The 27,002-nt window shown below is 42.4% G+C and overlaps 1 protein-coding gene across 1 annotated transcript in view; it reads right to left on the bottom strand.

Annotated features, from left to right (window-relative positions):
• The window catches only part of UNC5C (unc-5 netrin receptor C), a 97,820-nt gene that overhangs the window by 32,879 nt on the left and 37,939 nt on the right, over positions 1 to 27,002 (bottom strand). Inside the window, exons 5-8 of the mRNA XM_017745108.1 lie at positions 18,292 to 18,472; positions 16,078 to 16,245; positions 14,705 to 14,869; positions 1,237 to 1,293 (exon numbers count right to left, since the gene is read on the bottom strand). Coding sequence (XP_017600597.1) covers positions 1,237 to 1,293; positions 14,705 to 14,869; positions 16,078 to 16,245; positions 18,292 to 18,472 — 571 coding nt within the window. The remainder of the gene's footprint in view (positions 1 to 1,236; positions 1,294 to 14,704; positions 14,870 to 16,077; positions 16,246 to 18,291; positions 18,473 to 27,002) is intronic.

The following is a 27,002-nucleotide window of genomic DNA, read 5'->3' as shown; positions in this document are numbered from 1 at the left end:
GTGTTTATTCATCTAATACTCAGGCTGTGAACTGCTATGTGAAACATGTTACAGACTTAGTCTCATGAAACAAATTCACCCTATGAAATTAGATAGGATGTCTTAGTGACATAATGTCATAATATTGGTACTTAGAAGTTCATCTGATACCAAACCAAGTTGGTTTTTAAAATTCAGAAGCCTTATTTTTACTTTAAAAGAAGTAAAAGAACCCAAAATTTCCATTTTCTATGGAATACCTGGCATATCAGGACACATCTTTGGTTGGTTTGGTTTTTTTTTTTTGAACTGTAATCTGTCATTACTCCCTTCCATCCATTTGCCTTTAAAAATATAAACTAGTAAATTAGTAAAGCAGAGAATCAAACATTGAATTCTCATCAGTGGCATTAACATACATACATATTTAGATAAAAGCTGAAGCAAGCACAAGAAAAAATGTGGTAATTTACCAAAAGGAACCAAAATTTATTAGAGCTGTCTTGTGAGGAAATGGCTATGATATTTCTACTAGCTGCTTATACCATATCTTCAGCACCAATTCCAAGCTAATCTCTAGCATCATTATCCACCAGACATTTTTTTCCAAAAGGTCTGAATATGTGTTCAAAAATTGATGTATTTCTATACAAGGAAGAATCCCATTTTTAGAAATAGCCTAATGAAAAAAGGAAGTGGAAAAACAAATCAGACTCTTTTAGTACCTCATTTTTGTTAGTTTGAAATGTGTGAAATCACTTTTATTTTATCTCTTTTAGCCATTTAAGCCAAGCTGCCCTGCAGCTGCAGAGGTGAGAGCTGGCAGGTGCAGAAAGGGACGATCAATCTCCAACAGCTCTGGGCTACCAGACCTTCGATTTACCAACCTTGAAACATCCCACTTTTAACTCAGCAGTTCAGAAAGCAGAACTCTGAGTTCCAGCTCAAAGAAAAGTTACCCTTCCACCACACTTCTTCCAGTTGCTAAGGGAATTTTAATGAGAAGATGGCTCATTCTCTCCAGTTTCTGTCTCTGAGGCATCATCTTCTCCTGTTTCCCTTGCGCACATGGGCCCTTATAATTCTGTGTCTGCTGCAAAGCACTGTGCCCGCTGTCAAGCAAGCAGAATGTCACTTACCCTGCTGAATAGGTCCCTTTTTTGCCTAGTCACACTGAGCTGGCCCAACAGTAAAGCCTGACCCAAGGAACAGCACCAAATTAGCATCCAGGAACATAAAATCAAACATTAAACTTACAAGAAAATCCATATTCATTCTGGGTTCTCTGTTCAGTTGAAATAGGATAAATGAAACCTTAAAAAGAAAGAAATTAAACAAAAATGGGAACAAAATCAAATGAGGAGAACAAAAAAATGAAGCATGAAAAATAGTTTAATTAAAAAAAAAAGGAAGGAAAAGAAATGGATGGCACTTTAAAATTCTGATACAGCACAGAATTATGATTTTGCATCCCCTGTCTCCTCCAGAGCCGTACTAAGAATTAATAAGCAGGCAGATTGAAATTCTAAGCCAAAATCAGTCTCGAGTCACTAACTTTGGAGTGCTTAAAGTCTTTCTTTTATTGAGCATAAACTGTAATGGATCTAATTTATTTCAGACATCTAGGGTCATTAGCATATGGAAAGTCTTTTTATCCTTATCCCTGCCATATGCTTTAATTCCCAGGACATGTTCGGTGAGGCTCTAAACAGTTTTTATATTTAATTATAATAGCTTGCTGTTGATCTAATAGAGCTAAAGGAGACCTGTTGTCACTGGTCAGAGGTTAAATACTGTTTCGTGGAGCAGTCTATGCACAGAGCCCCTTCTCTGTATTTCCTTGGAATTATTTTATCCTGTTTTTAATATGTGTTCAACAGGAATTCCTTAGGGAGCAAAGAATTTGTCAGCAAACAGTAAACTGAGTGGTTTCTCTTTGAAATTATTACAAAATCAATAAGGCCCCCAGGGTCAGAACATTACTTATTTGAAATCTTTGCAAGCACCATATATCGACAAAATCATAACACAATTGACAGCTTTATTTTGGGATGGATAAAGAAGAGATAGCATTTCCTTTGTCTTTTCCTTCTTCTGCCCCTCCGGCACAGCACACTGGAGCTGCTTAGCTCACATATGAGTCCTGTGAACTCACTAAGCATCTCCCATGCAGCAAATGAGTGAAATGCTCCAAGTCCCATCCTGCTGGAAAGGTACACGACAAATCCAAACCGAGCAGGGGAGTCACTGTCTGGGATGGGATTAGAGTCAGTGTAAGAAAGAGTACCTCTCCTCCACCACCTCCCCGTAAGTTCTTCTGAAGGGAATTTCACCCCCTCCCCTTTGATCGTGCTGCAAGGAGCTCACACAGCTGGGGATTCCCTTCAGTGAGACAAAACCGGAAAATGCACTCCTGGTGTGTGCCTAATGCACAGGCAGACCACAGTAATAATCCTCAGCTCCCAGAACTGCTGAGCTTGGGTGCTCAGCATCTGTTGTGCTCTACACATCCCTTGCTGCTTGGCTGTATTTTTTGTTAATGAAGACACAGTCTATCCCAATCACTGACATAGACATACCTCCCTCCAAAATTTCCAGACATTAACTGTTGCATAAATTTTGCCTTACCTGAAATACCAGAGCAAAACCAGCTTATTTTTGATGATGATTTTTTTTTTCTGGGACATCATGGGACAAACTATACTGCCTGTAATCTCTGTTTAAAGCTTTACTTCACAGCAAGGATTCCAGCCATACAATTGCTTTTAGAAATATTATGTACTTACGTTCTCTCCCTTGTTCTTTGAGGCAAGTTCACCTATGTGTACTCTCAACATGCATACTCAATTTTTTGTTAATAACTGCTTTCTCCTTCTACCAGTGTACTTGAGGTATTGGCCATGAAAACTCTGGTGAGTAAATTCTGAGGGCCTGAGTGAGTGGGAGCGAGACTGGGAAAGAATTTACAGTACCCTTGTTACTCCCAATTACTCCCCAGACAAGTGCTGAGGCCCATAATTTGGTAAACCTAAATTTTAGCTATAGCCTTATGCCCAGTATTTCCTTTGGCAAGATGTCTCTGGAGAAACCAAGAGGCAGGCAGAAGGAACTAAAAGGCCCAGGGACGAAGTGGAATTTAGGCTGGATGCGTCTCTGAATGACTTTTGCCTTCTACTCAAATCCAGTGGGAAAGCTGAGGATGTCTCCCTGCACTTCATGTGCCCCAGCAGGTTCTTGGGGGAGCTAGAAGGGAGCAGCACACATCCCCTGGCTCTACATCACCCATGGAGCTTGAGCTCACCTGTGCAGAGCTGAAGAGGCTATTCCTCTCTCCTCCCACTGCATCTGGTGGTAGGTTTTGTGTTCAAGGTTGTGCATCATTCCTGCCATGTCTGAAGGGATCCAGCAGCTGCCACTCAACAGGCACAAAAGATGGCACGACCTGGATTAGCTGTGATGTTACTGAAAGCATTCTTTCCTCACACGATAATGGAAACTCAGATTCAAGCTTTTTCAGCAAGGTAAGCAAGCGTGGGCCTCAAATATTCTAAAAGAAACCTACCTCATTGCAACCTCTCCACAGACCCTGTTAGTCACAAATACATGCTCATGGCTTACAAGTTTCCACAGATTCTCTTACTGCTAACTACAGAGAGAATCCTTGCAGCTACGTAAGAGTGATGCCAGTTACCTCCACAGAAATGTTTTGTGCACGTAGTCAAAGGCACATCTATTGAAAAAGGAGGAAGAGGCAAGGATACTACAGGCTGCTTCTGCCATTTGGGCAGGACGTTTTGCAACAAAATTAGTTTTAAGCACTCCTTTGTCACTCTTCCAAAAGGGAGTGGGCATTGCAGGAGCTAAGAGAAGGCCTGCAGCCATGCACTGGTGATGGGCAGGAGGCAGGGCTACTGCCATGATCCCAGCACAAGAGAACAGGGATTTCTATAGGAAGTTGGCTGTCACACTGGTCCCTCTGACTATGCCTTCAAACAATAAAAAAAGAACATTTTCATCAGATAATGACACAAATCTCCTGGGATTAGTAACTGAAATAATGAAGAATGACTTCCCTCCTCTCTTCAAAGTAATTGCAGTGAAGAGAGATCTTTTCCATGTTTTATTTTTTTCTTCCTCCTTGTATTAACAGCACTGCCTGGCAAATACCTAAGGGACTTCTACCAGGGTGATGAACATTTTTAATGAGTGTGAATTTAGAAAGGTGCTGGAGGGTTTGACTCTAGGAAGGCTGCCGACTCATACTTAGAACAGCTGGTTTCACAGTGAGCTATGCTGAGAAAAGTAATTTAAGCTTCTTCCTACAGCTTGTTGGGAAATACATGTTTTCAAGAGCGCTTTTGCTATTTTGTTGTGTAACGTACTGTTGAATGAGTAAAGTAGCAATAATCATACTTTATGCTTGCATAGTGCCTGCTGTTTGAGGTTCTCAAAGGCTTACCAAAATGGGTATTTGTTTCCCTCATTGTACAAGTACCTCACCCTATGTCAAACCTGGAGAATCAGTGGGAGGCTCGGGTTAACACATGGAAATTGAACCACTGTAATTGCATGGTAAAGGCATTCAGTAAAAAGCCTTTAGTTAAGTCAATGTTTCTCCATGTATTCTAATTTATATTCCAATTTACGTTTGTAAATATACTTTTTGTCCCTGTGGAAGTGTTTCTATCAAGTGTCAAAGGTGGCTCTTTTTTAACTAAACTAATTACACTGGCACAAATCCTTTGTACAAATGCAGATGTATTGTTAAAAAGGTGCTTTAAGTAGACATTGCCTATTTTGTTTCTAGAAAGCATGAGAAGAGCAATTTATTCACCTTTATAATGATGCAACACACTGAGAAAAGTGAAGGGTGAATATGTCAGAGTGTACTTGAAAAATTAACCAATCCAATGCTGACATACAGAAAAGACTACAGCAGGCTTTTTATCAATTTACTTTAACTCAATTCAAGCATCAGTCACACTTGGCACTGATTTGGGAAATTGTGACCATTTAACTGAATAGCTTGTGAAGCTCATTTAATTAGTTTGGTGCAGTTTCTGAAGGCAGATGATCCCCAAACACTGGAAGTCTAGCCTGAGCATTCTGGTCCCACACATCTTGCTCTGACCTTCCGGGAACACGTTTGTGCCAGAGGCCCCGGGAGACACAGAGGCTGCTCTGTGTCACTGAGCAGCCCTCAGCGTATCTGCATGTGTGGGTTCATCTGCCTTCGGGGTCAGCTTTGACAAACAGCCAGGCTGACCCCTTCCACAGCACCAACTCATCTGCTGCAGTTTGCCTTGGGAGGAGTAGATACACCTTCTGCCAAGCTGAGGTAAAATAAAGCATTTGGGAATGGAGAATCTCAGACCTATGAAAGATAACTGTGCAGAGATTATTGCAATGACTCCCTTCAGACTGACATTTAACAGACTGTCACCAAAGAGCCACTAAAACAACTTTTCTGAGCTCTTTTTCTTCCACTGGGAAAGAATCTACTCCTCAGCATATTCATGGGCATATACACACACACGGTGCTTAGCCTGGGAACTCAGTGTCGTGACATGGGCTTTCTGAAATCCTGTGTTTGATTTTACCTAGAAAGCCATGGGAATATACTGCCTTGGCCTGTGAACTAGCATATTTTAAACAGAACTTTTATCCCTGTGGTATAAAACACTAGGTCACGGCTTCATGCAGAGGGAACTTTGTAACTGGCTCCACTTTTTGGTCCTTAATTGGTTTTGCTAGCTTTCTAGTCATGCTGAATTTGTATTAATGGATATCAATTTTAGAGTGAATTGATCAGATTATGAAAATATTTTACTCTGCTGCTTGCAGAAATTAAAATACTTACATAAGACAGAAAGAAAAATACCCAGTTTTCAATTAGTATTTTTCCTACTTACTTTCCCTCTTTCCAGCAACTACCTAGGTAAGACAGGTGAAGTAGCTGAAGATGATCTTTCTGGCAACTTATCTTCTAGGGCTTATACAGTTTGCGTCATATTTATGAAAATATTTACATTTATCCTGCAAAGAAATAGGTTTATAGCATTAGCTGCTGAGGTCACAGTTAATCATACATATTTTGAGACTGTATCAAGATCGTTGAGAACGGGAGACATGCACTCCCATTTAATAAAGTGATGATTGCATAAAGCACACCATAACTGCTAGTTCCTTCAATGAATCATACTTTAATCTGGCACCACTTGATTCTAATTTATAAACTCTCTTTACTCTCTCTGTAGCAGTTTCAAGAAGAGCTGAGGTCAAGTAATTCCATGGTCCTTCTGAAAGCCTAGCCACATGAAGTGTGCCTCAATAACATCCTGTTGCAAAGAACTCAACATTTGAAGCATAGCATATTGTAACAGCACTTTTCCCCCTTTTGGCTCCAAAATCAATGTCCTTAATTCATCTCTGAGAAAAGAAGGCACCACACATTCAACTGCTGCCTTCCTTTCTCAGGAAACAGATAAACAGAGACTAGTTATTACATGTAGAAGCTTAACATTTGAAGGAAACAGTTCTTAGATGATTTAAAGTAGGTGTGTGGTAAATAAGACGTGACATGGGTTTACTGAAACGACCCTTTGTTTTGCTGTGATGCATACACATCAGATGAATTGCAGTATCTGATAACTCAAAGCCAGCAAGCTGGTAATTATTTTTTGTACCAGACCCAAACAACATGCACCCAATTGCTTCTGTTCTTAATTCCCAAGATGAGATCTTCTTTCAGCATTGAGTCATATTACCCTCCTCTTTGGTCCAGCTCCAGTTAGCTCAGAATTTAATTTTAAATCTTTGGGTTTTGCTGAAATTTTCCATAATGAGTCTCAGAAATTATCCTGGGAAGTTTGAATAAAATTGGTTTAGGAGCCCTAGTGACTTTTCGTCTTGTTGTTAATTTCTAGTTCACTGGATCTCAATGCATAAAAAAATCCTCAACTCCCTCCAAGTATATACTGCTGTTTCCAGATTTCAAGTTCTAGAAATTCAGCCTATCTCCCTTTCCCTGTAAAATGCCATTCTCAATTCAATGTCAGCGTGATTTCAGGCTTTTTTGCACTCATGGGAAGAGACATTCATCAATTCTACATTCTGAATTCCATTATACAGAGAGGGTTTTGAGACAAAGAAGAAAGAAAGTCATGTCCTTGCAGTGTTTGCAGTGCTGTGACTGTGGCTGTGACCTTGCATTACTAGTCCTGTTTCCTTCTGCCTTACCTCATTCACCATCATTCCTACAGCTATCAGCAGCTTGCTTGAGTCTCTTCATTATTTTTAAAGGAAATTCTACATGATCAGTACAGTGTGCAAAGGCTCAAAGCATTCAGAAAAGACTATCAAGGGCTTTCAAAATATTAATTCAGATGCATTGCAATGCTATTGGCTTCCATCTTAGTCCATCTAGGTTTCTGTTTATGATGGACAAGCAGTCACATATTCCCAGCTTATGAGAAGGAATTTAGGAGATTTAATTTGACATTCAGGAGTTTTAAATTGCTTTGTGCAAGCTCCACTGTCCAGAGGCTGCACATACTTCCAGTATTTTCTTTTCTACAAGGGGCAGAGTTAATGGTACAAAAGCAATCTTAGAGTAAACCCCATATTCTGACTGGTTTTAGTGTCAAGGTTTCCTGTTCACTTAACATGTTGCTAATGCAGATTTACCATAGGAAAAGTATTAACAATAGTATTTGAACTCTAATTGCTGTTAATTGCTTCTCTCCCTTGCTGTTTCCCAGGAAATGTATCACAAAACCGAGAAGATGTGATATGTTATACCTTACTTGTGGTGGTTAAAAATTAAAAAAAACCCCAAAAATAAAACCAACAGCAGAGTCCCTGGTGCAGCAAAAATCTTTCAGACAGAATGTGCCCAGCTTCTTCCTACATTTTCTATTCTAAAGAAAGACCTTCATGTCTGTAGTAATGATGATCTGAAGGTCAGACATGATATCAGGCATCCCAGAGATAATGCACAGCAATTTATTTTCATTCTGAAGCACTAATTATTGGCATATTCAGGGTGGGCTATTAAACCGAGAGCTTGAGGTTTTGTGACTGATTATTTACTTGGGTATTATCTCAGATCTTTCCTGAGTGAGTGAGTTAAACGGGGACACTCTCTTGTTCTCTCCTTGAACAGGAGTTCATGATATTCTATAATTAAGACTGCAATTATGTTTTCATTTTAAATTAGATCCTGACATTTTGTTAACATTGATAGAAAGGTCTTGCCTGAGTTTAAACATGCATGACATCTATAGGGGAATAAGGGAAGATGGAAGGCAAGGATAACTTGCTGCTAAAATTTGGTGTGGATTAGAATATCCAAGTTTGACATTATGCAGTCTTTTGCAGTTAAGGACTGTGACCTTTTGGTTAAATCTTATGTCAATCTTTAGTAGAACCTCAGCTTTGGGTTTGTTATGCATGTTTGACAGCAAAAGTAAACAGATGCCTGGCACTGCAACTCACTATCGTGTATTTGCAAATTCCACTCTTGCAATGACTGAACGCTAGATAGACTTCCTGGGGCTCACTTTGTTGTAGTGGGACAAGAGAGCTGAAATGAGGACAAGGGATACTGCTAAAGAGAGGATACATGGCAGACAGCTAGATGAAGGCAGGGACAGTTGGAAGAGGATCTAGGACAGGGGACCAAAGCTGTTAAGAATGGTGGACAGAAAGGGCCATGAAAAGCATACGTTACTCACATGGAACAGGCCTAAAAATCTTTGGCAGGTTTGGAAGCTAGCACATAACGTAACTTGTATTCTTCAGTTTATAACCTCAAAAATCCCACAGACTCCAGAACCAGCTCAGCTGATCAGTTCAAAGTTTGTTTCCCAAATTCTAGAAACTTCCTTCCCCAACATGAGTTTTCATCTAAGCATGCTGCCAATAATTTTGTTAGTCCTGATTTAGAAATAGCACTGAGTTTTACTTATTATTTCACTTACTCCTTGATGAGCCTTCAGATGCTCATGTAACTTTGCCCTGCCTGATACCCTGACAAGAAAGCAAAAATCATGAAATATATCCACCTTTGTATATGACAAGGAAAATATAAATGTACATTATTGTCACTGTATGGGGTGGTTTTCTTCTACAATTAAATCAGTACATCAGTTAGACTTCATAAGATTTGAATTCTTCTTTCATCTATCTGAGTAACTTTTTTGAGTTTTTTAATGTGTAGAGGAATAGGCGAGAATAAAAGAAAACCTAAGAGAATAAAGAAGAATGAAAAGTATAGATGGACAAGGCTGTCTTTTTTTCTCCTCTCCACGTGGCTATAATATTTTTTTAATCAGTGCAGATTTTTGAAAACATCCTAGAGATCTCACAGCACTCGCTGTCTTTAAAAATAACGTGGAGGTGGCTCTTTCTGAACTGACTGAGGTTAAGACAGGGATTTCAGTGCCCTCGGCGTTTTGCCTGTGGCTCTGCACTTTTGTTTTCTCCCAACACTTTTATCTGCTTCAAGCAGTTTGTTTTCTAGGCAAGAGCTCTCAACTGCATAGGGCCCATTGGAGCGTGGGTGCTTCTCAGCTGGGCATTTTTCATGTCGCTACAGTAAAATAGAGATGAGTCATAACTCTGAGATGTGTGCATAAACTCCCTTGGCTGCCACACCATTATGTAGTAGCTGGGTAGAAAACAGAGTAACACATCCCTTTACTCATATCAAATAACAGTATTATGGAAAACTTCCTCTAGGAACAGATGAGATGCCTTCTTCAAATGAATGTACTCCTCCTGTAGGCCAAAACAGGCCAGGTGGCTGTATCATTATGCTGACAGACTGAATGTATTAGAAGTTCTCTCTTGACCCACATGCTCTTAATAAAAGGTTTTATTTTATTCCTCTGCACACACAGGCTTCTGTTGCAGTCTCCCTTGAGAGAGTTCTGCTTACCTTCTGGAGTCTGGAAAATATTCCCCTGCTCTTTGCACACTGATCTGCTCTGGTGGACCTGTGGTCCTCATCAAGCTGCTCTGCCCTGTCATTCTTCCCTGAATGCCTGCTTTCAAATCAAGCCAAAAAGGGAAACGAATACTTAATCTATCAGAGGTTCTGACATGTTACATTAACCAAGCAGGGCACGTGCAGAATATGTATGTTTTGAGAAGAAAGAGATGGTAGTATCAGGGTAACCTTGTTTTCTGCTCAGGACCTGTGTATAAACAGAGACGACACTGGAAAAAGGCAGCAGTTTGCCATTTCATGCCCAAGCAGGATAAACTGCATCTTTTTCACTCGCTCAGGCACTATCATTGCAAGAGGGAACCTTATGAGCTTCATATTGCCTTTCAGACGAGGATTTCAGAGCACTCAGCAAATACAGATTTGCTGTCACCATTTCACATCAATTCACTCTTGACTAGAGCCAGCCTTTTCTAAGAAGGAATGGAATTACCAGTCTGGTAATAACATCTTCACCATGGTATGGTGTCTTTTCCTCCAGTGGTGCACGTGCTATTTGATTTTCCAAGTACCTAAGCTGCATGCAGGGAGAGGACCAGAGTGACCTGCGAGTTAGTCCAGATCATTGTCTGTAGCAACCGATGAAGCTGTTTTGAATCTCTTCTTCCATTTTTTAAAATGACAGTAGCGCATCTCAGTCATGCTCAAGAAACAAAGGGAAAATCCACACTGGATCTGATGACACTTGGCAGCGCTTCAAAGGTGGAAATTTCCTTTTGTTCCTATTCAATGTTAGATTTTTATTCCATATTGTGAGACTGTATAAAGTAAACAATTTTACTGAACAGAACAACAGTATTATTTGTGTAACTATATAACCCACAGTCTTCAAGCAACAACATGTGTTTCTGTATTACCTTGCTTGCTGCTGTAAGACAGCTTTGTGTTTTGAAAAAAAATTAAAGCACAACTTAGCCAGCCTTTTATGAAAAGCCACAGTGGTCAACTAAAGCCAAGAGTGAGTAGAAAAAGGGGCACTGGTTTTCTCCCTCTGAGTGTGCTAGTGCCAACCCTGCACGTCCCAGGCATGACTTCAGAAAAGCCCAAAAGACCTGCAGGTGTCAACCTCATGCCTAGGGACTTGCTATACGTACTCATTCAGGACAGGGACAATACAGATCTGAACACTGTGTCACTTCAGATCCTCAACAGAAAGGATGTACGTGACGTGCTGTGAGCATGACAGCTGCATGTCACAACTCAGGTAATAAGCCTTCAAACAAGTCAGGTAATAAGCCTTCAACATAACCACACAGTACAGCTAACTGTCCTCACAGGTTGTCCACTCTTCCTATCAGCAGAATTTTACACATCATGCAAAGCAGAAGCATCTCTTTTGTACCACACAAGCAATCTCGCACTCATTCCAGACTGTGTCCAGCAAAACACTTCCCCTTGTACATTGTTTTAAAAATGTTTGTGACTTAGTGAAGGGAACTACTTGTACTGAAGTTTGGGCCAGCAGGAGAGTGCTTTGCTTTCTTATTCCCTGCACAGAACACCCACCAAAGTCATTAGGTGGTACGAGTGAAGGGCTAATTGCCATGCTTCAGTTTACAGCAATCCCCTGTGAGATGCAGTGCCTGCCTTTAAAAGTGTTGCTCCTTGCACTGAAGTATTTTCCACAGTACTCTTACATCAAATGGGAAATAATGCAACTACGGAGGCAATAATGCAACTAGTGTGGGTGGTAACCAGCCAATTCTTCTTACACCTACAGCAGATTTTGTTCCAGAAGATTGTATTATTGCTATTACGGGAATTATGAAATTGTTATAATGGGAACCCCTACACAATATTGTGTACTTGAAAACTTAAAATAGCAATGACTGCCCTAAATTTTCACTACATCTGCTTTTCCTCTTCAATTCAGCCTGCTGTCTCTCTGTGGGCTCTCTAGTTTAATGACTGTTCATCCCTTCATGTTAATGAAAAATACTAACTAGTGGATACAGGAGAGTGTGTGTGTACTAGCAAGATTATTAGCCTGAATAAATGCAATAGAAGAGTTGCATGAGGAATGCCACAGTTAGTGGTAAGCACAAACTACAGCTTTGGGTGTAAAATACTGTAATTACAAGGGATGGAGAAAGCTCCACTGTTTTTATCCCCACAGAAATCGACAGTGATGCAGACTTGTGCTCTTTGCTGGAGCAGGGGCAGTCTGATGAAAAAGCTTATTGATTTATCCAGCTGATGCTACTGAAGTGAATAACAGACTGGAAGAGAAAGGGCTTGTAAATCAGACTCATTCAATCCAGCATTTTCCAGGATATGTTTTACATGCAGCTACATAGAGATATATATTTACAAGTGAGTTTTTGTCAGAGCAACAGGCTAGTGACTCCTGGCAAGAGAGTCTGCCTCCTAATTCTTTGACCTCAACTACACCCATGGTGTCAACCTTCAAGCTCTCACTAAAGACTGACAGTAAGGAGGCAGCACCAGGGCACCTAGGAACAGGATTTGACTGTGGAGCAGGTGAGAAGCTGGCCAACAGATCTCCCAGAGCGCTATGGCCACAGAGAAAAGGTGGCTGTAGCTTCCTCCACGCCGCATGTGCCATGCCAGACCCAATGGCATAAAACCACTGGAAAAGACTGCCGTGAATCTACAGATGCCCAGGCCAGGAGAATTGTCAGTTCCAGACCCCCAAAGCCTCAAATACTGTGGAAAGAAGCATGTTGTTTTGGGAATCAAAGGAGTGCTGTGTGTCTTCCTGGCTCAGCAGGCAGATTTTTTATGAATCTAAATCCACACGGGCAAAAATGTAAGTGTGTTCAGATTGATTTTGCATAACCTGAGAAAGAGAAATAAAGAAAAAGAGAGGGAAGGAGAGAGAGAGAGAGCAGCAGGCACACTGCCATGAAGTACAGCAAATCAATTTTCTCAGCAGTGATGGATCAGGGAGCAGGACTGTAAGTTTTACAGGTATATGAAACCCCACGAGTATAGACACCATTAAAACACTGCCATTAAACTCCAACACTGAAGGATTATCATGGCCCCTGGAGCTAAGCAGGTCCTTATAGTGACTGCATATTTTTCGTTACCATTTTTTATATACATATATGAAGCAGAATAGGATTCACAACAGTTTCTTTATACTCAGCATCCACTTTCACAAATAAAATGCAATATACCATCAACAGATAAATGAGATCCCTACAGGGCTTTTATTCTGCTGTACTATTATATCTACTTTTCCACAAGATTTCTGCTTAAATGGCTCTCTTTATGCACATACACAGAGATGACATACACCTGTCTAAATATAATCTGATAGTGAAGAGCTCTTCTGTGTGAGGAAATGCATCTTTTCCTCCTAATTTGCCATAATGACTTATTAACACTGCTGGAACTAGGGGTGCATTAGCTTCCCTACAATAAAAGTCACCAAGGTGTTATACAGTAAGACGTGGCTGGATGTTTTCCCCCTATCTTTAGAAATGAAAAAGAGAAGAGTTCTGAATTCTACTTTTCCAATTTCACCATAAAAATAAGTGTTTTGAGGGATTACAACTTTATAGACCGCTGACATTGACTAATAGCTTTTAACATGATGGAAATGCTTGTGTGAGCCACATTGAAGAAGATATTTGTAAATCTGGGAAACCTCACAGTAAATGGCCATGCTATGCCATAGAGTAGCTCAGAGCTCACTACCAACAGAGTAGCTATCCTATATAGCACTTATTCAAAGAGCAGACCAATTTATTAGCTGGTAGTGTCATTTTTTGTCATTTTGACTATTTCAGTCAAAAGTAACCTGCCTCATAGAATAAAAATTCTTCACTCCTTTTTTATGACAGAACTCAAAGCATTTTATGATCTGGACAATGCAGTACTGGATGGGTACAGGCACAACTCTTTGGACAACAGAAATCTGAGGCTTAACAGAGAAGTACTGCAGAGAGATGGGCTGAAGGAATAGGAAAGAGGTGTGTGTGAGGATTTGAGCTCAGGTTATTATTCTAATGAAATGTGAAAGGGACTTTTGATGCACCAGCAGACCAAAGAAGACCTCATTTTTGAGAAGGGATGGAGTGTAGAGCTGACTAATTTTTCATCAGTGTTTGTCAGAATCACACTTAAAACCTGCTTTTCTTTGCTTCTCTCTCTATTAGTCAGAAAGGCAGGACCACGGCATGAATAGGCACAGGTGGAATAGACTTCAGCACTAGAGCTGATGTCATGGGGCTGCAGCATGCTGATGACTGGATATGAAGTTTTCATCAGCACTGCATTGATGCAGCGTACCTCTTTCTATCACAGGTCATCCGAAATTCAAAAAGGAGCATAAAAATTACAAATAGAAACACATACACCCACCATTCCTGACAGTGAGAAGCCAGAAGCTGATCTGCCTGGCCAAGTTTACTCTTTTGAAAGTGCTGGCTTTGCCCTACATGCTCTATTTTTCCATTTTCAGTTCTGTAAGAGCCACTGCCAAGTTTCTCTGGACAGATGCTGAGCCAGGATAGAGAGGAGGGCCATTTGGTGGGGAGGGCCAGCAGGAGAAGGCTCTGTTATGACTCTTTCTAATTCTTCACTGTTTCACATTCCAGGAAAGAGGAGCGGGGTGTCCAGACTGGTTGAGAACTGGATTAACTCATTTCTCCTACAAATGGTTCTGTGACTTTAGGTCATTGATGCTGAACTGCAGCTATCTCAGGGTTTGCCACACATGCCCCACATCCTGGAGAGAGCACTTACCCTGCATGCAGAGCCCATCCGTGCAGTTCTTCGACTGCAGCACCAGCCCCTCGCAGTCCTTCCCCCCATTCTTGGGTGCTGGGGCCGTGCACTCTCTCCGGCGCCAGTGGGTGCACTCCGTGCCACAGGTGGACCACTTGCTCCAGGATGTCCACTTGCCATCCACTGAGACAAGGAAAGGAGACAACTTGTTAGGGGTACACAAAAGTGAGACCAAGACAGAACGATGCACATGTTGGCACAAGCCAGCCTTCAACTCCCAGCCATTCCGAGCAAGGCAAAAGGACCAGCAGCCTACTCTTCTCTAAATTCTGCTTCTGGCCTGTAAATGTACATTCACCCCCACATCTCCTTTCTCTCTGCCCTGGCCCCATTTCTGGTCTTTCTTCTCCTTTATATAAACTTTTAACCAGTTTATCTGTGCTCAAAGTATACAAGCAACAAGTCAGGAATCTGTGATTTAATTTTTTGGCGCGGGGGTGACATCTTTTAACACAGAAGTTAGACTTGTCCAGAAATTCTTCTTTAGTAGGAACATATTTAATGTTAAATGTTCTCTATTAAAAAGAAATATCTAGAAGCACCAATCTATTTCACATGAGCAGAACCACGAATGTGTTTAGCACCTTTCAAAATCCTGAAAATGATTTTCAAAAGCACTAAACTAAACAGCTAAAGAAAAAAATATGAAATTGTTCCAGTGACAGAGTGGATTACCAAACTTCACAAGCTAAAGATGACCTTACTGCCATTGAACTGAGTGGATCAGTAGTAGGAGAGCACTGGACAGTAGGACAGATGGCAGAATTCTATCACAGAGAAGTCACCAACTATATTGCATGTCCTGAAACAATTTTATATTTTTCAGGAGTTTACATTTAAACAATTTCTAGAAGTATGGATACACATCTCTTTCCAATAAAAATGCCTTTGTATTTGATGATTGTATATGTCAGGTAAACATCTGCCTCAAATTTAATATCCACATCCCAGATGCTTTACTTGCTGAGGCAGCTGGACTGAACAGACATTGCAAATATATTTGCATCACAGTTGCTTTCTATATTCAAATCCCAATTCTTTTACAGAGCTTTCAACCTTTATCTTCTACATTTTGAAGCTCTGAATGTTCCCTAAATCCCCTGAATTATAAGAGCTGAGACCACAGTGCAAGCAGTGTGCATGGGCTGGAACCCATGCTGCCTGATGTGTTCACTACTTTATCTACTTAAGCAATACAATGGCATATTAATTCCCTGAAATGCTGGATTTATTAATAATGACAAGGAGGCTTTTGCAACTAATAGTGTTCTCCTCAAAAGACTGATGAGAGACAAAGTATTTATGTGTGCTGTGTGCTCTTCATACTGAACCTGGACACAGAGTGGTGCAGGCTATTTTCTGGACGCTCTGGCCCTCGCAGAAGGCGCCGCCGTTGAGCGGGGCAGGGTTGGTGCAGGTCCTCGTGCGCTTCTGGAAGCCTCTCCCGCAGCGGCTGTTGCACACGGACCACTCGGTCCAGGTGGACCAGCCTCCGTTCACTGCAAAGCGAGAGAGAAAGAGCATGGTCACACAAACAGCCTGGCTTGGGCAGCCCCAAGGTGCTTCTGGCTCTGTGTCACGTGGCCTCCAACAGTGGCCACAAGAGATGGCACGAGAAGCAACACTGAACGGGCACAAAGCCACGTCTCCAACACACCAAGTGTATGCCAGAAGTCATTGCACAAGCTGAAGGAATGCTGATGCTGAATGAAAACCATCATTTGATGACTATTAGGGTTGGCAGGTGACCTGCCTTAGCCTGAAAATCAACCTGACCCAGCCTTAAGTGCCTGGTGGAGTGTGTATGACCAAGATGCCTGCAGCTCAGCCAGCCAGAAACCTGTGCTCTGAGAGCTGCACCGTTTTCCAAAGGGAAACCTGCACTCCCACTTATTCTCAGATGCACCCATCACCTATGCATGCTGAGAGACCCCCATGCTTTGATTAGATTTTGAGAATTTTCTTTTCCTTTCTTTCAAGAAGGTGACTTCAGGATGTCAGGACAACTTCACTTACCCCTCTGTGGACATAGCTGGTGCATATATGAATGTCCCAGCACTTCCCTAACAGATATTTAAGCTGTTCAGAATGAGCAAACACTACATGCATTTCTTTCTGTTGGACTTTGGGGACATATTTATCTCTAGGAAGATATTGATGATGACCCTCCTTTTCACCCACCTCAGTTTCTGGGATAGATGGAGAGATGAAGAAGGAGTTGTGCTGCTCTACATAATAATGTCATTGTCAGGGTATGGGTAATAACATACTAACTGCTCGGATTCCCTGAACCCAAATGTTTGTGATATGACACAACCCTTAAGCATCTCTGGCAGCAAACCCCATAAAAATGCCTGCTCCCTACACATGTCTCTTGAATACACTTTTGAAAAAAATTCTGTGTATGTATGAGGAAGGGTTGTAGTACGCCTACATCTTTATGTTTCTGCATTCATCTCAGTTACAAAACATGGCGCTCTTGCATGGTCCATCCCTCAATATCAAAAGCACTGCTAATCAACTCAATTCAGCCAGTTTTCTATAAAAACTGAAGTAAAAAGCCCTCATTGTAACTTCAGAGAAGCAACTGCTTACAATTAAATCTAACTGCTACCCTGAATATGAAATGAATATTAGAGATAATCATAGGGATTTTTTCCTACTTGTCTATCCTATAATTAAGCTGATTGTAAGAAACACCAGTTCAGTCAGCTGGCACATAATCAGAGCAGGTTTTGTTCTGGTGGATACCCCCACCTGGAAAGCATTTGGGGCAGTAATTCTGCAGGGGCAAAGGCTTGGACTGGTGGGGAAGAGCTGCAAAGCAACACAGGCTGGAAGAGACCCTAGAAGGGCATCTCATCCTTTCCCAGCCAAAGCATGGCCAGCCTCACTCATATCAGGACTGTGGGTGCTGACACAGAATAATGCTATCCCATGCTTTACATTCCCCTGATGTTTAGCTGTAAGCTAGGCTGTGTGCCTATGAACTGCAGTCCCAGAACACTTTGCTATTTTGCTCTTGATGAGGGTATGTTTTGGAAGTAGGCACCAAAAATAAGCTTATTTAAAGAGATATAAAAAGATGGTGGATTCTGACGAGCTCTGACACTCTTACCAGCCTCTGGAAGCACAAACTACCTATCAGTTTCACTCTTATTTCTGAAAAGGGTCACTAAGAACATGAACTGTGTCAGTAGTAAGCCAAGCCTTGGACACTCCTGCTGGAGGATGTGCCCTGGTGGCTCCCTGCTGTATCCAGCTGGTGTGTGTTACAGCAAGGGGGAACAGCCGCCTTCTCTCCAGTGAGGCTGTTCCTCCTTTAACACCATTGCCTGTCACCAAGAAGCCCAACCATTGGACTGCTGAGGGATTTCAGCAGTGCCCCTGACTGCAGTCCCTGTGTGTGGCTGCAAGTCACCAGGCAGTGCCGACAGCCCAGCCTGGACACTGACTGCAGCCAGAGTTGCACATGGGCACTGTGCATCCGCCTCCTGCTTGGAGTGTGTGTCCATCCCCATGTAACAGTACAAGGCATCACTTACCATAGACTATCACAGTTGCTGTGGTGCTTTTCCTCTTGGCCACAATGTTTTTTGCAACGCAGGTGTAATTGGCTGTGTCAGAAAGCCGGGCTTGCTTGATGATCAGGTTGTGATCAATAGTGATGTAAAAATTTCGGTCTTCCACGGGATCAATCACCTCTTCATTCTTCAGCCACTCCACCTGGGGGTTTCAAAGGGCCAGAGGGGAGGCAGTGAGTCAGCACCAAGTCACACCAATATGGGCAGACACAGCATGCGTGATTACATTGCTCATCCCAGAAAACACTACGAGCCAAGGCACACGACGAAGGACTCACCTGATGAACGTCACCAACTGAAACAAAACACCAGGGCAGAAACACAGGAGAACACCCTTCATGCCTACCCTCTCTTTCAAGTCCCCTTCTGTCCCACTCATCCATACAACAGCTGTCTCCCCTCGCCTTGAAAACATCAATGCATTTTCAAAGGCTGTCAGGTACTGTACAGAGAAATGCTGATCTGTGCGTTCAGAGTTGGAGGCAAGGCAAAAGGAAAGGGTGATACCTTAGGAGTGTATCTACAAACAGAAAATTCTCTTACAACCTCAGAAACTCTAAATCAGCACAGATCTCACCCATCCTTTTCCATATCTTGTCTAATTAGGCAGTTAATTATGCAGTAGCCTTGTACCTACCTGCCCTGAGTCTAAAACAATGAAACCCTATAGTGGGTCACACTAACAAATTACAAACTCTAATGTTTTTAAGTACACTTGCACTCACATGCACATGCATGTCATTGTCTTGCTTCAATCAGAATGAAACAAAATAGAGTCAGTTGCCAAGGAAATGGGAAATCACAAGCACATCAGTGCTTACTTTTCCTTTTTATTTGTGTAAGTTGTATTTTACTTTATTAAAGCATAATTTGCTTGGTTGCATAGAAAAATATTTTCCTATGTGGTTTTTAATCTAGACAATATTCTATTTATTGACTTCCTAGGAAAACACCCTGTTATATCCCAGCTGACTGCTGTGAGCCACTTCAGTATAACTTGGCTGCAAATCTAGTAGCTCATTTTCACTTGAACTGAGTGCACTGAAGGACAGGACTGTGGCCCCGGATAGATCAAAGCTGGGCCTTCATGTCACTGGGTCATTTCAGCCTGTGCCCAGGATTTAATTAAAGGAAGATAAACATAAATACAGTCAACCCACTGGACTTGTGAGGTGCTACCTGCCAAGTCCTTCTCTCACAAACCACACTTTTCCAAAGACATTTGAGGAACTACCCAAGCCTTGACATACCCCAAAAGCAATAGAGGACCTGCTTACCACCTGAGACAGCTGTACAGACTGCCCCAAACCGTGGTGAGAAAAACCAAAGATTTCTCCTGGTCTTCAACACAGAGGGCTCAGTTCAACCCCAGAAAAAGCCAATCAATGCTGCAAGAGCAGTGCTGGCACATGTGAGCTTGGATTATAGGTGCCCACCACCCACTCTCCACCTTTAGCCCTGCCTTACACAGCTCCTGCTCCCCTATTCCAGTTTGGGTGGATGCACTTCAGGGATAAGCTGCTTACAAAGATTTACACCTTCGTGAATGTAGAGCCACTGCTCCAAGGAAGGCTTGATTTAAACCCCTCTCTTTCACAGCAGATCACTGTGGGATGTGGCAACCTCACAGCTGTTGATACTGCAGAGCCTAAAGCCGGTGGTGTAAGAAGGGCTCTGGAAATGGGTATGTGTGTCTGCGAGGAGCTGGGGAGGAAGAAAAAGGCATAAAACTTTGAAGGCTGTATTTCTGTCACTATCACAATCATGTTTCACCAAGGAAGATACAAGCTCTTAGTCAATAATCTGTTTTTCCTTGACAGAATGACTAAACTTGTTTTTCTGTCTTTCTGGAATCCTAATAGGTTTCAGGTATAATCAAGACAGACAGATTCCTGTTCAGTCAATGGCAAAATTTAGCTCCTTCCTCACCTGCAGGCCAAGTCTGCATGCATTCTAGACCAAAAAACAAGCTAGGAGTTTATTTCCACCAGTGATAGGCTGCCATTTAACTGGTGCCTCACACAAAAAAAAAGTCTTTCTTTGGTTCTAATGTCATTATTTATTTATGGGATGGAGTACAGACTTATGCTAGGGCTCTAAAAGATGCTACACCCACTACCAGAGCTGTGTACATCCCACTCTCAAATCTGCCTGTATTCCTCTGTGCTCTGCACATTGAGGACACCAGAACAACAGTAAGGACAGGACTACAGTTTACATGGTCTAAGGCTCAGTTTAAAGTTTTTCTGGTATGCCCATCCAAGAATATACTCTAGCAGCCTTTGGCACCCTGAAGGCCCCATGCCCAAGCACATGGTTCTTTTCTCTACTACGCTGCAACATTTTCTCTCTCTGCAAAAACACATACATATTCAGTCTGGGTCTCAAATGAGTAGACAAAATTAAAGCTGTAAGCATTGAATTCCCTATCATCCCTGCAAAACCACCAAAGATAATATGAAAAGAGAAGTTGCCAATACAAAAAAAAAAACCCAAAAAAACCTAACCCCAAAACAAAATAAAGCAGCCCTGTATAATTCAGTATACTGCCTCTGGCTCTACACCAAACCTCTTAGGATAAAGATCCTTTTCACCTAATGTCTCACAGAATTTGCTAACAGTAAAAGTTTGAAGAACAACAGGATGTCTTTTATTCTGACAGTACATCGGTACTGTGTGTGCATGTCTAAATGCCATCTCTTTTACAAGATATGTCTTTAATACATCTAATTCAGTCTTCTGGCATCCTTGTTTTTATAGTGTCTGTTAATGTTGCAAACTCTAATGTCAAATCTGAAGGAAGGAACTGATGGATGATTTGACAAGCAGTGGGAGTCTCCTTTCACACATATTTTAGCCATCAGTAGAACAACACATAAAAGAGAACATCCCTCTAGTGATTGTGTTCGCTCCCTCAGTCCTTACAGAAACGGGAACTAATTAAACACACAACAACATGTGAGACTGGTGTTGGTACTTATTTTCAGTTACTGCTGGCCCCATTTTCTATGGTGCAGGTGACTGCAGTGCTCAGCATCTCCAAACATCAGGATATTTTTTTTTGAGGTAACCAGAGTAGGTGGGAGTAAGGCTGTTCTGTCATGTAAGTAGGAAGAGATCAGGTGACAAATACAGAAGAGAAAGAGCAGAACAAGACAGTGTGATTTATGAGTGACAAGTATGCAAACTGTTAGCACAGAAGTTAAAAGCAACGATCTCTTTTGACGCCATGTCATTCCCCAAGGTGCAGCCCCCTTGCTGAAATAGGCTGTTAATCCAATCAACGCAGACACTTATCCTGAATTTAATTCTACAGCCTGAATAATACTGGCAGCTAAAGCACTGGACGCTTCTGTGCCAGAGACCCATACACCTGCAAGCCAATGGACAGAGGGGCAGCAGGGTATCCACAGGCACTTCTAAGTGCACAAAGGCCTGACTTCAAGGTAATAACAAATCACACCCCTATGCCTCCATTTTTCATCTCTCTGGAGATGTTCTAGAGTAGATGTTTGCTTTTGCCTAAATATTAAGGGTGTATATTTACTGGCTATGATCAGAACAATTCTTGAACATGTACCTAGCTCTCAGTATTCAATTAAATCAGGCACATCCCTCCAACTGTTATTGAAAAATGTACTGATGGTCATGCATATATGTAGAAAAAGCATGGGATCAGTTTTCCCTTATCATAAAAGCAATCATTTAATTGGCAACAATTATGCCATGAAGGGCGGTGTAATTGTGCCCTCTGGGGGATGACAGCTATAGGAAATTACAACTACATACATATGTTTTTTTCTCATATACTAAACCCCCGGAACAAAGCAGACAAAATCCCTTTTCTTCTTGTCGGTTTTCTACTCAATAAGGTATTTTTCTTACATGTTTGCAAACTGACTAGCAAGAGAAGGCCACTCAGCTGAGGTGGGAGAGTGGTGAATGAAATCCTGACCAACAGAATCTACAGACTGGAGCACACCTGGAGCCAGCTACCTTTTGGTCAGAGCTCCTTAGTGCTCTGGATGCAACTTGCAGAGCCATGAGGCACACAGCTCCTGCCAGCTGCACTGGATCTGCACATCCAGGGCTGCTAATGGGCTGGCAAGCGAGGCTGCAGGAGACTGAGCCATCCCTGCGGCCAGCAGGGGAAGGCACGATCCAAGGTGGCTGTAATTTAGAACAACATACCTTGTAGCGTCTTTTCTGTCACCCTGCTCCCTGGTGAGAGACAGATGTGCTTTCTCTAATCATTCACTGATTGGTATCGGGAGATACATTAACATAATTGGCACATTTGTTCTAATTAACAGAAGGAACCTGCCACATGCCACCCAACATGAAAAGCAAGACCATCGGCAAGAACAGAAAACTGCAATAACCACCTCAGCTCTACCTGGGAGCTGCAGCCAGACCTGTGCTGCCATAGGGTGTTTCCAGCAGCACACACAGACACTAAGACTTGCAAAGCTAGGCCAGGCTTCTGTGCAGACTAAATGAACACAGGGAACATAAATCACCTAAGCGATTACACACGCAGGAAAACCTATTACAGAAGCTAATTGCTGATACAAATTTAGCCATACCAAGTTACTAGCATTCCTAGGCACTTAAATCTCTTGGCACACTTGCATATGCGTGACTGTTTTAGAAACTGGTGGAGCAGAAACACATCTACTCTGAAAGAAACCTGAGGATGGAACAGGAATATGATCTCCTCTAGATGCTGCCCTCTTGATTGTACAAGTTGTTCCCTACACATCTGACAGTCTTAAGAACAAATTCAGCAGGGTCTCAGTTCTGGATCCCAGTCACTCATTGCCTCCTCTGCACCAACTTGCCCTAGAGTCATCTTCAGAGGGAAGAGCACCTGCTGAAAACAGCAAGTCTTCCACCCTCCAGACATGGGCAAAGCCTGCCAGTGCAATTTTCCACAAGAAACAAGATGCAAACATCTGGGAGCAGCAAGAGACTTGCCTTGATGAAAGGCAATTTGTAATTTTGGAAGGCAAGAACATTGTACCCGTGCCTTCCCCATGCCTGGTTGACACAGCAGGATTGCTTTGCATCTGGTTCCCCATCCGGGCTGGATTGTGGTTGGTGTTCGCTGCAGCTGTGCCAACTGGTCCCAGTGGCACTGCTCGCCTTGCAGCAGTCCCTGCTGAGCTGGCACCACCTCCAACAGCCACAGGGAAATCCCAGATCCCCAGCTTCACCTGAACTGTAACACACACGTGCCAAGCCATACTGATAGTAAGGGTTCACTCACACACACACACACACATATTCCAGTAGGAATAAAGCATTTGTGAAACTAACTAGCTAACTACTGATTTGGACACAGTAAAAGATGTCTAAGTGAGACTGAGAAAACTCTAGCAGTTTTCATATGAGCCAGCAGCAGTTTCAGGCACCTTGAGACTTGAGTGCCTCTGTGAAGAATGTTATTTGATTTTGTATCTGGTTTCATCCCAGCAACTGTCTGCTGAAGAGGATGCTGTCCTCTGTGTACTGTTTACTGGAAAGATATTTCATACACATTTAAGATTGAAAATAAAAGGAAAAAGAAGTGATCTCCAAAGAGACGGAAATTACAGCTATGAGAGACTGCCAAACATACTGAGAATGAGACAGCAAATGCAAACCACCACAGCATTTTGTTCAGTTGCTCTTATTGTGCTTCTGCTGCCAATAAGGAGAATTGTTGTTCCTGCTGTGGAAACACTTCCTTAATTACACATATATCCAGCTTTCTGCTTGCAGGGTGTATGTACAGATGCTGGTTGTCTCCAGCCCCAATACAGCTTTGCTTTATGCACAACTGGGAAGTTAAGCCTCAGAACAAGCTTCTGAGGTGGACTGGTAGCAGCAGATAGACAACTTTATTCCACAGAGTCTCAAATTCAAACACAGATCATGGAATTACTAAATGAAAACCACAGCATCTGCTATGTGGCCATCAGAAGTTGCTGGGCTGCCTTATCCCACCTGAAAGAGGAGTTTCAGCTGCACATGTTGACTGGCACTTTTGGCACCGTGTGGACTCCCCGGTCCCTGAAGCATCTGGGAGGGGTCTGTTGAGGAGCAGCTTTAAACAAGCTACCAAAGTGACATCTGTGGTTCTTTGGTTGGATGCATAGGCGGATGGATCTTAGTCTTCACAGCACAGAGCTACATGATTTTTGGGATCATGAAACTCAGTACGGGGATGGGATTTGGGGGGTGGTTGAAGTCCCCAGGGACAACCCCTTTCCCACTCTACTTCAAAATTGCATAGTGCCTGTCGTCATACACACAGCTCCTCCTACCAGTTTCAAAAGGCTGTAAATACTATATGGTTACACATTTTAGTGATGCAAAAGCACGAGGTGTAGAAACACCTGAAAATTGGTGAAATGAAAATTCCCGAGTAAAACCCAGCAAAACCTGATCAAACAACTCTTGAGTGACAGCTGATGTGTGCTCTGCAGGCTGTATTTTGGAAGTACCTCCATGAAAACATGGGAGCATCATAATTCTTCATGTCTAAGGAACTGAGCAAGGCAGACACTATCATTAGGTGACTGGGGGTGCTGGTAAGAACCAGGAGCTCTGCAAAGCCCTGACAGAGGTAATTCTCACACCTCAGGCACTACAAGTCCTGTCATTTGTAGTGAGCAAGAATCATCATGTCAAAGTAGGACCTGATGGACTAATCTTGTAGGAGTACAGAATAGTGGATGAGGAGCTGTCTTCTCTAAGAGGAGAATTGGGAGGTATGCTCATCTACCTCATCAAAAAAATTGCAGCCAAAAGCTCTGTCCCACACTGTGTTATCTTCCAAAACTAAAAATATAAAATGCTGCTCTGGGTGCAGCCTGAATAGGACAGGTAGGTTGTGCTACCTAGTCCCAGAGCTGTCTTTGCCACAGAAAGCAAGCTGTAGAGAAGAGGATAAGCTAGCAGGGTTCACGTCAGTGCTCTTGTAGAAAATCTCCCACTGTAGTATTTCATGAAGGAGCTAGAAGTCTGACTGTTCTCCAGTCCCACAGATCACCTTTGCCTGAACTGAATCATACAGCAACTGGATTCACTTTGGAGCATGGTCTGCCCTCACCTACATTGGCAACAATGGAACTGCACTGGAAAGGAAAAGCATGGGGGCAGATCCCATAGAAAATTCAGGTCTCAAAAAAAGTAGTCCTGCAAGAAGACCTGTGCACTTTGCCACGGCTTTCTGCTCTGTGGAAATGTAAAATTAAGGCCACTAATAATCTAGTAGTCAGTGTACTTCCCAGGAAAGCACAAACCCAAATGCAAACCCGTCCTTCAAGCAAGACAGGGTAACCTATGTCTCATGCTTCACAAGAGTGACTCAACCACCCATCAGCAGGCTGGGGGGTAAAAAGTGCGTAAAAAGGGGCAGAAATGTAGGGGACCAGGAGCTGACAATTGCAGGGTGCTTTATCCTGTACTTCTGGAGAAGACAGGCCTGCATGGCCAGACCTTACCCAATGGCTCTCCATAGCCAAAGATGAGCAGCCCTCATTCATTTTGGGCTGTGCTCCTTCTGCCTCCCCCTCCCCACTCTTCCTCCCACTGACACCCAAAGGCAGCTCTGCTGTACGTCACAAGGCACCGCAAAGGACAGTGTCATTTTTCAGCAATTAGCATTTCCAGCCACAAACTCCTCTACTTGTCTCTCGTAGAGCTCACTTTCCTGCTGTGAATATAAAACACTGCCTCAGTGACACACACCTGCATGGAAATGCACATACATGAACTCCCAATTAAGAGATAACTGCTGCAAAACATAAGAGGCTCTCAGGAAACAATGCAAGCAGCAGTCATATTAATAATCAATTAGAAGGAGCTGCCTATTTGGAGAAGTCCCTAGCTTTCACCAGCCTTTGCCTGTGCAAGAGCAGCTGAATAAAGTTTGTGTCACACTCATCTTGACTCGGCAAAACACTCTCTTTTCCTCTTGACTCGGTGATCCTTTTCCCCTTGCTCTAGCTCCTAATCAAGCCATGAATGTGGATAAATATCACATCCAGTTTTAAACCCAACCGGGTCACCAAACCATACACTACACCCTGTTCTGTAATTAAATTATTCTGTGTAACACCTCAATTAAAATTAAAGAAGCAATTACTCCCCTGTTAAAGGCACCACAAATCATACATTTCAATGCAAAAGTTCATCTGGCAGCTTACGGCATATTAACCAATCTCACATCTCATTTGTGTTTTGATCTATAACCTACCCAAATGAGCTCATTTGATGTGACTCAGTGTCTCTAACTATATTTTATCATGTGCAACACGATGCTGGCGTCTTTCAAAGAACAAGTTAAATGAGCTAAGGGGTTAATTGCTAACAACTCAGCCATTACTATTGGAGCGTCACAGAATGGGATCCTTCCTGCCTTCTCAGATTAGGTTTAAAAAATCACACACACAGAGCAGAGTGGAATTGAAATGGATGTTTCTGTTCATGTTGGGGAGCTGCAACTGTCTGATTCCCAGTGAGCGTGAGGCTGGTGGGTCAGACTGCTGATCCAACCACCTTATCCTACTTCTCCCCATTGGGGAAAAGCAGAAGGCAGAGAAGCACAGAGCTCAGGCAGGGTGCTGTTTGTTTCTATGTCCACTCTTTTTTTTCCTCTTTTTGTCACAGCAGGCATATGTGAG

The sequence above is a fragment of the Corvus brachyrhynchos genome, unplaced genomic scaffold (assembly GCF_000691975.1).
Source record: "Corvus brachyrhynchos isolate BGI_N302 unplaced genomic scaffold, ASM69197v1 scaffold249, whole genome shotgun sequence".
In the NCBI taxonomy this organism is placed as follows: domain Eukaryota; kingdom Metazoa; phylum Chordata; class Aves; order Passeriformes; family Corvidae; genus Corvus; species Corvus brachyrhynchos.
Note: the sequence above shows the minus strand (reverse complement) of the source record. Positions and strands in the feature narration are given on the sequence as shown.